This window comes from Rattus norvegicus, chromosome 11 (assembly GCF_021556685.1).
Source record: "Rattus norvegicus strain SHRSP/BbbUtx chromosome 11, alternate assembly SHRSP_T2T, whole genome shotgun sequence".
Taxonomy (NCBI): Eukaryota; Metazoa; Chordata; class Mammalia; order Rodentia; family Muridae; genus Rattus; species Rattus norvegicus.
In genome coordinates, this window is record NC_141544.1 from 92,275,206 (window position 1) to 92,287,326 (window position 12,121).

At 48.7% G+C, this 12,121-nt stretch overlaps 1 protein-coding gene across 1 annotated transcript in view; it reads left to right on the plus strand.

Annotated features, from left to right (window-relative positions):
* Window positions 1-4,989: 4,989 nt before the first annotated feature.
* Window positions 4,990-12,121, plus strand: part of Etv5 (ETS variant transcription factor 5) — a 50,499-nt gene continuing 43,367 nt past the window's right edge. Inside the window, 5 exon segments of the mRNA NM_001107082.1 lie at window positions 4,990-5,049; window positions 7,859-7,981; window positions 8,110-8,197; window positions 8,331-8,378; window positions 8,470-8,520. Of these exon segments, the coding sequence (NP_001100552.1) occupies window positions 7,937-7,981; window positions 8,110-8,197; window positions 8,331-8,378; window positions 8,470-8,520 (232 nt within the window). The 5' untranslated portion in view covers window positions 4,990-5,049; window positions 7,859-7,936.

Below are 12,121 nucleotides of genomic sequence, written 5' to 3' on the forward strand. Positions count from 1 at the left end.
TTAGCAGGAGACAGGAGGGAGACTGTCTCAGGAAATAAGGCAGGAGAGGGATATGGGCTTCGCCCAGCACTCCAGTCACATGGTCAGGAACATGGCATTCAAGCTGCCGTGCTGCTTCCCATGAGGAATCACAGACTGCATGTGTGCATGTGTGGAGAGGAGAGGACATTCGTCAGTATTTAGGCATGGTGTACACCTTTCTTTCTCTTTCTTACTCATTTCTGTTGTTTGTTTGTTTGTTTGTTTAGGACCTGGTCTCTGGCTTGGAACTCAGCACGTAGGCTAAGCTGACTCTCAGAGAGTCCCAGGGAGCTCTCCGCCTCACCCTGTTTGAAATATGTATTCAAACAGGAATACATGTTTGCACCGAGGTGCCCAGATTTCAGACATGTTTTTGAACATCTCACACTGAATCTCTGTTTTCCCAGCGGCAAACTGTGCTTCAGTGCTGCCTGTGAGAGGGGTCGGGGACACGGAATGGGACAACTGCCCGTGGAGAGTCTAGGACATGGAAGATGCGTAGGAAACACAATTTCTTTTTCTGATGTGGGCTTCATGAACGTGTGTACTGCTGCTGGCCCAGGGTAATTCCAAGGTCTGGGTGGGATTCCTGGAGCAAGTTTCCAGGGAACTGCTCTGGTGAGAGTGGCAGAGGAAGAGCCAGAACCCCAAAGGCGAGATGGGACATACCTCAGGAGCATGCCAGAGAACGAGGCCTTGTTTAGGATCTACGTTCAGTGCCCGTGTCTCACTCTTACTAGCCACATGCCCTTAAAAATAATTTCCCAACCTTTGTGTCTGACTTCCCACATCTAGCAAATGGGAGACTGATGGTATCCATCTCACAGAGCTGATAGAAGGGTCAAGCGGGCTAATTTAGCCAAAGCCTCCAAATAGAGTCTGGCTCTTCAAGGCAGGCGGTTGTCTTTAAGCCTACAGCTGTAAGGGACTGGGCTGCTCAGCCTGGTGATTAAACGGCAGGCTCTGTGGAAACCCTGTGTGATACACTCACTGTATTAGTTAATTTTGGGGTCACTGTGACCAAATTACCTCAACTGAAACAATTGAAGGGAGGGAAGATTTTTTTTGGCCTTTGGCTTAGTGAGTTCTGGTCTGGCTGAGCAGGAAGGGCGGGTGGCTCTGTCTATGGCTGAGGCAGAGCACATACCAAGAAGTGGTGAGGATGCTGTGAAACCAGGGCCTGCTCTGTAACCTTTAAAAGCCTGTCTCCCAGGACCTACTTCCACCACCTCCTAAAGATTTTTGCTGCCCTCAAAATAGAAGCTGAGACCACTTGTTAAGACACGAGCCACTTGAACCATAACACCATCCTGCCCTGTGCTGGCTCTGGGATATTTCTGTGCCTCAGTTTCCCTACCTACAGAAAGTGGAGGTGATCATTATGGTGCACCCCACTTTAGTGGGGGTACAGGCTGAAATGATGCTGCTTATGTGGAACTGAACACAGGACGGTCCCAGGAACTGTGGGATCTCACTGTCCCCTGGCTGGAAGGGGCAACTGGGTCCCTATTTGGGTTTTTTTTTTTCTTTTTCCTTTCTTTCTTTTTTTTTTTTTTTTTTGGAGCTGAGGACCAAACCCAGGGCCTTGCGCTTGCTAGGCAGGTGCTCTACCACTGAGCTAAATCCCCAAGCCCCCCCCCCCCATTTGTTTAAAGAGACATAGACAGTGGAATATTTTCTTTTCTTCTCTCAGGTCTCAGGGCACTTACTCCTAAATCTTAGAAAGGGAGACTGACTTCTGGACCTTCCCCTTGAAGAAGACATCTCTGTACCATTTAGTGCTTGTCTTCAAATCCTTTCCTCCACACTATAAAAGAAGAAAGAAACTTGGGGTTATGTGCCTGAATCCCAGGGCCACAGTTGCCACAGCACTTCTAACTGAAACAGGATAGAGGGACAACACACCCCAGCTTGCTTTGGCATTTTGCACAGGACCGTATAAAAAGCAGATCTCAAGAAGGAAGTGAGGGACAGTGTAAAAAGCAGGCCTCTAAAAGGAAGCAAGCACCCAGGCTTGGGGCCTCCTCTCTTCGCTCCCCTCACCCTCCACGTCTCCTTTAACTGACACTGCAAACTGAACGTGAAGAAGTCTAGTTTCTCTTTGTGACCGAGTTTTGCTACTGCCCAAGGACAAAGGCTAGATTGACACAAGAAGAATGTCCCAGGGGGCAGGTCTCTTTTTGTTTCCTTTCCCCATTCTGTTTCTCTCCTGGAGGGGAAGGAATGATAATTACAGCACTTGTTCTACAAATCCCCCTGTGTAAATATGTTCTTAAGAGCGTAGATTCCGCTCACTAGACAAGAACCTTCTCAGCCCTAACCTTAACTCTCATCTCTGGCAGAGATAACAAGAGAAAGAGTGGGTGGGCATGGGGATGGAAAAGCCACAAAGGAGTGGAACCCATTCTGGCCTCTGGACTCCGTTCAGATGTCCTTGCCGGGTGGCTAGCTAACCCAGTCACAGGTGGGACGCCTCGGGGGTGCGGGGGGCTCTGGAGTGTGACCTCTTCTTATCTGCTTTCAACAATGGACGGACTAGCGCGAGCCTTAGTTTCTCATTTGTGGAATGGAGATATTAATAGTTCTCATTGCGGAGAAATAGATAATATGTGGAGAGTTGTGTGACCGTGGGCCATCCAAGGCAACCCCTGTCGCATTCATCGCTATAACTTATTTATTTTATTATGGCCCAGCACAGGATCTGGCTGAATATTTGGTACAACCTAGATGTTTGCTGGATGATTAAGTTACTAATCAACAAAAGCAGCCACAAACCATAATTCCCCACATATGATACTGTAGTTATCAACTTCTCTCTTTTCTATGGTGCTGGGGCTAAAACCCAGGACCTTTGTCTTCTAGGCATGTTCTCAGTAATCTTCCCAAACTACCATAACCACCCAGGACTACATTCCCGACAGTTAGGAGGAGGGGAAGAATAGAGAACTCAGGGTGAGTTTGGGTTACATGTTATGGCCCTGCCCCAAAAAGTACCAAATAAATAAATCAAGTAGGACACACAATACTCCCCTCATCCCTGTTAGCCCGTTTGTTGCTACACACCCTATACATTTCCAAATTTCTCTTCCCAAGGAGGAATGCAAAGCTTTGGTCCGAAGCAAAGGTCACAAGAGCCACACTCCAGGCTGGGAGTAGGAATGTGAAGGAACCACTATGAGGTGGCCTGCACTGGTCTTAGCGAACCACCAGCTTTTAGAGGACTGGAACCCGAGACAGTTAAGCAAATGGGGAGTAGGAAACTCTTGTAGAAAATTCAACCAGGTTGGCCTGGGATGAAAATAGGGAGGGATGGCGGTGGGGAGTAGACCGTGCTGGTGAGGGAGGATCTGGAACTAGTGTAGGCTTTACAAGAAGCTGCACAGAAAGAAGCTGGGAACGCGGGTACGAAAGGACAAACTCCCCAGCCACCAGCTAGAATTGGTACTAAAGGAAGCACAGTGCTCAAGCAGGAAATTAAATATCAAGGAACTGCTCGTTAAAAGTTCAAAGCACCTGCCCACACTTCAACCGGTGCCCTTCCCTGTCTCTCCAGCAAAACCGAGAATTTAGCCGGCTGAGCCTGGGTTCAGGTCTCATCCCAGCATTCAAACTGGTCAAGGGCTGTAATGAACGGCCGGCTCTGATACACAAGCTTGGGATGGGGGGAGACCACGGACACTAGAAATCCATACGTGGCGCACCCGTAGTGTAACAACTTGAGACCCCCCCCCCCTTTGCAGAGGTTCTCCAAACTTTGACCCCCTTCTCCAGGGCTAGTACTCGCTCGCAAGCATCCTAATTGGATCCTTGGGAAAAGAAGAGAAAGGCCGGTGTCGGTGGCAGGAGCAGGACGAGGAGGTGGGAAGGGATAGAGGATTGTTTTATTTGTTTCCTGGAACACCCTGTTAAGAATCTCAGCAATTGCAGTCAATACCCGCTCCTTTGGCAAGCAACGCCGCTTCTCCCGGTTCCCAGCTGCACGGGATCTAATTCGCAAACACACCATCTTGCATTCAACACTTAAATGGAAAACAAGCAGCCCGGGAAGGAAGCAAGCGGTCTAACTGCTCGCACGTTTCAAAGGGATTTGTGCTTCCAAGGCCCTCTACCGGTCCGGTACGGTCCGCGAACCGGATTTCTGACTGTAGCCTCTTGCTTGCAGAGCTCAGAGTCAATTAGCCCCAGCAGACGCGATCGGGGTCCGGCCTTAGGCTTTGCCAACATGAAACATCAAGTAAGACCTGGAAAAGCTCATGTTTTAAAAGGAAGATAACTGCTTATTCTTTCCACTGGAAACCTGGTTTTAAAAAAAAAATTAAGGCCTCTCTTCAAGGTAGCTAAGATTAGAGGGCTCGGTTTCCGTTTTCTGTGTTTCTATGGGCCGAACGCCCAGGCGGGTCAGCGAGTTTCTGTGTGTGGAATGACGAATTCCTCTCGCCTGAGTTCTAAAATGATAACTTAGCTCGCTGCTGCAGCTGCGAACGCCTGGCGCCAATTGGCCCCGCGCGGGGGTGGCGGGAGGAGCGGCGCAGGCCGAGGCCAGGGGGAACTTCGAGAGTGGCCCCTTTAAGAGCTTCACTGACTCAGCTAAGCTCCCCCTCAGGTCGCGTTTTTTATGAATGAAAAACGTCCTTACATTCATTATATAAACAAGCCGGTGCTGATTGGTCAATGGCGCCCAACGCATAAATTATGTAAAACAGACCTCTGAGGGCGTTGAGGGAGGCGGACCGTTAGCCAATGGGCGCCGCAGTTGATGGGGCGGCCCAGCTGGATTTGCCTGAAGACAGGGTAAACAAGAGGTGATGGGCAGCCGCGGGGACGGCCGCGGACCAATGGGAACGTGTGTGCTCTGGGCCGCGGGCCAATGGTGGCGGGCGGAGCCGGTGGGGGCCGGGCCAGTGCTGCAGCGGGTTGCAGGGCGGCGCAGAGTCCGGAGGCCGGCGCGCGGAGCGGTCCTCAGCCCCGATCGCTGCGGCCCAGCCCGCCACCGAGGCGCGCAGGCGGGCGCACGAAGTGGCCGCTCAGGTGCGGGCTGGTTCTGGGTCCTCAGTTGGGCGTGCTTGGGATGACTCCCGGAGCTAGCCGCCCCCTCCCCCCGAGGCCCGGTTCGGTTCGGTTCCTGGGAGGCTTCGGGCGGGGGCGGCTAGCGGTTCCGGAGCGAGCGGAGAACGGGTTTCCGCACGTCGCGGAGGAGGCACCCGGGGTGCTGGAGCGGTGCAGGGTGCGGGGCGCAGGCTGCCGAAGCGGGGTGCAAGAATGGGGTGCGGGGCGCGGAGTTGTGGGCCCCCGAGGGCCCTGGGAGGCTCGCGAGAAAAAACGCTCCGCGACTCTTATGTGGGAGAGGGGCGGGCGGCAGTTTCTGGGGTGCTGCTTCAGGACCCCGAGAGTTAAATGACACCGACATGTGCAGGCTGCGGGTGCAGGGTCTGCTTGAACTTCTGCAGGCCTGGCAAGTTGGAGTCTGGGCAGCGGGCCCGCAGCCCCCCACTCCCTTCTCTGAGGGCTTGAGGGTGTTGGGGCCGCATGAGCCACGGCCTGGGGAGGAGAGAACCGGTGCGGAACCGGCCCAGAGTGATGCTGGAGCCTCGTGCATGATTCGGGGTCTGCCTCGCAAAAGGGGTAGTGATTGAGTAGGGGGTGATGAGGGGAGGAGGCGTGTGGGATCGGGAGTAAATTAGAGGCGGCTGGTATCGCCCAGCGCTGCACCTCGTTTTCTGAATGTGGGTGACTTTATGAATGAAGCAGGTTTCTTTCTTGGTCGCTGAGCTCTGAGGCTTTTTTTTTTTCCTCCCTTTTTTGTGAATGAAGCATTGAGCTTCCTAAAACGCTGGGGTGAGGGGCCTGCGTCGGAGGCTAGGCGTGCGTTGGGAGTGGGGGCGGGGGCGCAGCTGAAGGAGTTTTCGTGAATGGAAAGGCTGGGAATTGGGTGGAAGTGTGTCTTGTTTTGTGAATGGGGCCCGACGCGAGGGATCCAGTTACAGCCTCTACCTGCGGTGGCGGCCGCGGCTCGTTCTCCCATTCATAAAACCATGCTCGCTGCGCGCCACGGGGAGGGGCCTCGATTCGGTCGCTGCGCCCAGTTAAAGTTTTCCTGGGGGCACCCGGGATTTGGGGGCTGGGGGGAGCGACTACGACGACACAAAGGAAGTGGTTTAAACTCCAGGATGAATCGAAGCCTCCCCTGCAGGCTTTTAAAAGATACTTTGAACACGTTGTTTCCAGCTCTTGAACTCTAAGAGCTGCTTAGAAGATCCTCGATGCTGCTTTTGGAATCTCTCAGGGCAGTTTCTTTTAACCAATTTTTTCAAAGGATATTTTTTGCGCATCATGAGATTCTAAAAATATTTTACCCTCTGGTTTCCTACACGTTGTTCTCTTAACCCACAACAGACATTTAAGAATTTCTGAGGCCACAGCTTAGGCAGATTTTTTAAAAAATACAATACAGAATTCTTTCATGCTTCTTCACTGTCTACCAAGGTTTCTCAGATTTGGGTACTGGCTGGTGACATTGAAGAGAGGCCTCATTCTGAACGATGTTTGCACTGTGTGGAAGGCAAGCTGGCAGGAGTGTTTTTCTAGGAAGTTGTGAACTCTCTTTCCTTTGACTTTGAAAATATCTGATTACTTGGGCCAAGTGCTGGCTGTGAAGGGTTTTCTTGTATCCTGCTCACTTATGAAAATTTGATATGGTGCTCACTGCGTGAAAAACAAGTCAGATGGAAATGGCTCCCGTGAAAAAGGTTCCCTAGTTTGTGTACTACTTAAAAGAAAATGCCAGTTAGGCCTTTCTATTGTTTAGGACTGAGGCGAATGGATTCTTGTTATGCCCCCATTATTTTGACCTAAGTTTTTAGTTGGAAAATAAAGTGTTTAGAAAGGTGACTCCTAACCTTCTAGCTAATTCCTCCCACATTAGAAAAGTGTCTTCCCTCTTGATTTAATAACTCTCTTCCAAGCCCAGCTCCTGCCAGTGCTTGACTGTTTTTGTTGAAGATTTGAAGTCATTGATAGAACAGAGTTTTCTTTCCATGGTTATTTTTACACTGAAAGGTTTTTATGGTGTTTGCTGTTTTGTCTCCCCCACACCCCCAACCCCTTTTGCCTTTTGGTAAAGATATTTAAATATGTGCAAGTGGGATTGAGTTTCCTTTATCTCGTTTTTATAGATGTTTTATTTTAGAAGTTGACTAGACGGCAGCTAATCTTTGTAGGTTACCATGGAGATGCTATGTCATTTCAGGTATACACACCTGTTTGGATAGACGGTTTGGGTTTAAAAATAAAGACTTGTGTTTGTGAAGAAAGTATACGTTTGGTCAATTTGTTCCTGGAACTGTACTTAGTATTTTTACTGTACACCTCCAGAAAGACCTACAAAATGCTTTGAGAAACACCATGCATATTAGTGTCTTAATTGCCAATAGTTTGGAATGTGTAACACCCAATTTCTCTAGTTCTTGTCACATAAAGTGGCAAATCTTAATTAAAAACTTACCTTAAAAAAACATCAAAACAAAATAAACAAACAAAAAAACAACAACCCTGCAACAGATGTCTTGGAAAGTCACTTTTCAGTGCAAGTAAGTTGAGGGATTTGGTTGGTTGGTTTTGGCTTTTGTGGTAGACAGGCAGGCAATATTAAAGTAAGTGTTTGTGTGTGTGTGTGTGTGTGTGTGAGAGAGAGAGAGAGAGAGAGAGAGAGAGAGAGAGAGAGAGAGGTTGCTTAGAGACCTCAGAGGTGAGGAGGCTACACAGACAAAAAGGAAAAATTGTATAAAATGACTCCAGCCCACCCCCACCACAGTTTAAATCTCCCAAATCCGTGTTACAGGAGGATCTCTTTACCACCCCCAAGGAACTACTCCATGCTGAAGCCTTTCAAAGTGACATCAGAGACTTTGGAAGCACCATGGATGGCTTTTGTGATCAGCAAGTCCCTTTTATGGTCCCAGGGGTGAGTTGGCTTCCCTGTTGTTTTGTCCTTGACCCCTGTGGTGTGGGTCTTCCGACCTGGAGAAGCGGGTGAACCTTCTCTGCGCCTCTTTCCTGCATTCGAATCTCCGTTTTTCTGGCCTCTTTCAGAAATCTCGGTCAGAGGACTGTCGAGGGCGACCTGTGATTGACAGAAAGAGGAAGTTTGTGGACACAGATCTGGCTCACGATTCTGAAGGTAGTGGCTGGCGCTTTCCCCGTGCGCTGTGGCTTCCTCAGATCACACAGATCACTGATGTGCAGACTGCTGGAGAAGCACAAGAGATGGCCCCATTTTGAGTCTTTTTGTTTGTTTGTTTGTTTGTTTACAGAGTTGTTTCAGGATCTCAGCCAACTTCAAGAAGCTTGGTTAGCTGAAGGCAAGTTTCCTGACTGTCCCGTTTTCCTGTGTAAAACATTTTACTGTACCTTAGCAAAAGGCAGAGATCTAAAACAGAACTCTCTTTCCAGCTCAAGTTCCCGACGATGAGCAGTTTGTCCCAGATTTTCAGTCTGATAACTGTAAGTACCTCTGTGTTGGTGACACATTTGTTCTGAAATTGTTTGGTCTTGGATTATTTCCATCCGCAGTGTGTTCATTCTTCAGCGATAGCCAGAAGACTTGGACAGTGATGTGCATGCATTTTAATAATTCAGGGTTAGTCCTGAAGACGTGTCTCATGTTTTTATTGATAAGAGTTTCTGGCTCTGTTGAATGCGGGACTCAACGTAATTTCAGTAAAGCTTGTATTTACCTTAACAGCTTGAACTCCAGATTTTAAGTTAGGATACTAGCTTAGAGTCTGTGTCAAATAACTGCTTGTTTTAGATTTGTCGGGTGGGACACACACACACACACACACACACACTCTCTCTCTCTCTCTCTCTCTCTCTCACTCACTCACTCACTACTGTGTGGGTTGTAGGTTCTTACAGAGCCCAGAAGAGGGCGCAGGTCCCCAGGAACTAGAGTTACAGGTGATGATGAGTGGCCTTTTGTGGGTGCTGTGAACCAGACTCAGGTCCTCTGGAACCAGAGAAGCAAGTTCTCTCCACCCCTGAGCCATCATTCCAGCTAGCTCCCAGTGCCTACAAATCAACATTTGTTTTCAAATCCTTTTTTTTGTTTTGTTTTTAAATGAAGTCTTTGGGCTCAGGATACAGCTCAGTGGTGTAGAACCTGCCTAGCATGGACAGTGGATGTTCCAAGCTCAGCCCACTAGCACTGCAGAAGAAGGGTTATTTATAAAGTAAGGCAAAGCCAGTGATGAATCTGACATTTTTTTTTCCTTTGAACGGTACAGCACGGCATTTCCTGGAGAATTCCTGTTGGTTGTGGCCCCACCTAACATGTTGGTTTTCTTTCTTCTAAGCTAGTAAAGGGCGGGCCTAGAATGACTTGATTTTTCTCTTGTTTCTCGTGTGGTGGTTGGACCCTTGCTGTTGAGTAAAGCCTTTTTCTGAATTGTCATTGGGTGCCCGTTCCTTAAGATAATTGCAGTGAGGAGTCTCACAAACTGCTTGGGAGGCTGGCAGGGCGTAGTTAGCTTTGTCCTGCTTGCCCTCCTCTTTCTGGGCTGTCCTTACCACATTCGGGGGCTTTATGGACCAGGCACAGCTACCAAGGACAAAGCTGGCTGATGAAATTGGAGCAGCACAGAGCTGCTCTAGAGAGCATTAGTCACTGGCGAATGAGCAGGTTTAAGAGCGGTCTGGAGAACGCTGCCTCTCTTGAGAGTTGCATCATAGAGAAATTCATGTCTCTTAGTCATAGTTTATAATAGCAGGCACCTGAGCCAGGCTGGGGTTTCATTTCTCATTTTGCACCGACGGATCCTTCTCAGCTCTCTGGGGGGTGTCTGTGTGCAGAAAAATGTCACGGGGAGAGAGGGAGTATCTGGGTCTGTTTAAAAGTGGGGTATTCTAAATCTATTAGCTGAAGGAACAGAGGTTCTGTAATGACAGCCCTCGAGTTCAAGGCAGAGTGAAGCATTGAAACTTGGAGAAAAAAAAAAAAAAGAACGGAAAAGGCTGCAACCATGGATGAATGGCTACCTTAACATGCTGTGGAGATTGTCTGTGCAAAGGGAAATGCTTGTTACGGCTCTTTCATTGCTTTGAAGTGATTGGCTGGCCTTTGAGAGGCTGAATATCGATAACCCGTGTGGTCCGGGTGGGGTGGGGGTGGGGTGGGGGTGTGTTTGGATGATGTCGGAATCTGAACTCACACTTGTTCCCCTCGTCTTGGCAGTTTGGCTCTGCTTTTTCGGCTCTTACCAGAGCAGCCTGCCTGGGAGGTGGCTTTCAAGGCAGAGGTTCTTTGAAATGCTTTTATTACACTGTTTGTTTCTCTGGCCCACAAGAGTTAAAAGGGGAGGTGAGACAGCTGGGCTTAGATTGATTGCACGCTTTGCCCGTTCTTCAAGGAGGGGGACGTCAGGGAGCAGAGTTTCCATCTGCAGAGATTCCTATCTGCGGGGCTAGGCGAGCGCAAAGAAATCAATACATGTGTCTTGGTGCTCTAGAAAGAAGTCCTGCTCAGTAGTTAGAAGGTGCTAGGTTCTGAGATTAAAATACCGTACCTTAAGTGCAGGTGCTTTGGGACCTCTCCTGCCTACTAAATATGATAGGTTTGTTTGTTTTATTTAGTTGCTTTTTTGTTTTTTTTACTTTTGTTTTGCTTTTTGTTGTGACTGCTTAAGGTTGAACTTGTCTTATTTTAAGGATAAAATGGATGGTTGAGGAGCCTTAAAAGGCCTCTTCAGTAATTCTCTCCCCTGACTCTTCTTGAGGTAGAGTTTGGGAAGGGTAGGGTCAGATAGTCTCTAGGCTTGAGGCAGGAGACCCCAGGATGGCCTGGCTAGCCTGGAGCTTTTCACTCAGGCTGTTGTGTTTGGTTATAATTGAGGTTCTGACTACTACAGGAATCCTGGAAGGAGCTGGTAGAGCCCACAGGTGTCAGTCCACACACCTCACTTCCCTGTGAGCACTTCTCCATGTTCTTGTGTGGAGGACCAGCCCTCCCGGCTATCTTCTGGGAAAGCCATGTTGGGGGGTGGAGTTTATATTAACGCTTCCAGACTTGGATAACATGCCTATAGACATTTGCCTGTAAATGTGATTTAAAATAGATCCGTTGTAAGTTTACAGAACCGCCCAGCTTGCCTCTAGCCATGTCGAATTTACCTGTCTCATGAGTACACACTCAGTAATGGATGCCTTGCCTTATATTTTATTTATTTGTTTGCTCAGCGTGTGCGTGTGTGGCGCCCGTGTGGCAAGCTTTCTTATGGTGGTTAGAGGATAGTTTGTGGGGGTTGGTTCTTTCCTTGCATCCTGTGTGTGTCATCAGGCTTGGCGACACGCACTTCTATCCTCTGAGCCATCTTGCTAGCTCCTTGTTGGAAATTTTAAAAATTAAAGTGCATCCTCTTGCACTCAGTTCCTCCCTCGTGATAGGGAGACCCCCACACACTCCATAAAATCACTTTGTTGCTACTTCGTAACTATAATTTTTCTACTGTCTTGAATTGTGATGTAATATCTGATATGCAGGCTATGTGGTTTGTGACCCCCCCCCCAAAGGGGTTGTGATCCCCAGGTTGAGAACTGCAGCTCTAGAGCCTAGGAGCTCTGTCAGTGTCCCCTGCCCCACAATAATCCATTGTTCATAGGATGTGACTTGAAGATCCAAGATTGAGCCAGGAATCCCTAGAAGGGATAGTTTGAAAATACCGACGTATAGTTTGGGTGAAAATGGAAGAATTCAGTGAGACAAACAGTAAAGGTTTTTTCAATAATGATCAAGTCCTTCAGGAAAAGGCTGTTGTCCTGTTTAGTTTGAGGTCGAGGAGGTGGGTTTCAGGGAAGGGCTGGGGAAGCCACTGGCCATTCTGCCCACATGCAGAAGGCGCCTGCATAGATGCGCATGTAAAGGTTTTCCATTTAGTTCTTTAAGTGTGCTTTAGTATATGGAAAGGTGTAAAACGGTGTGTGTGTGTGTGGGTGTGTGTGTGTGTGTAAAATAGTATATCACAGACCACATGTTATGCACCCCATGAGCTCTGCAGTCTCTGTAGACATCTATCTCCACCCGTTTCCTATGTATTTTCACAGAATTCAG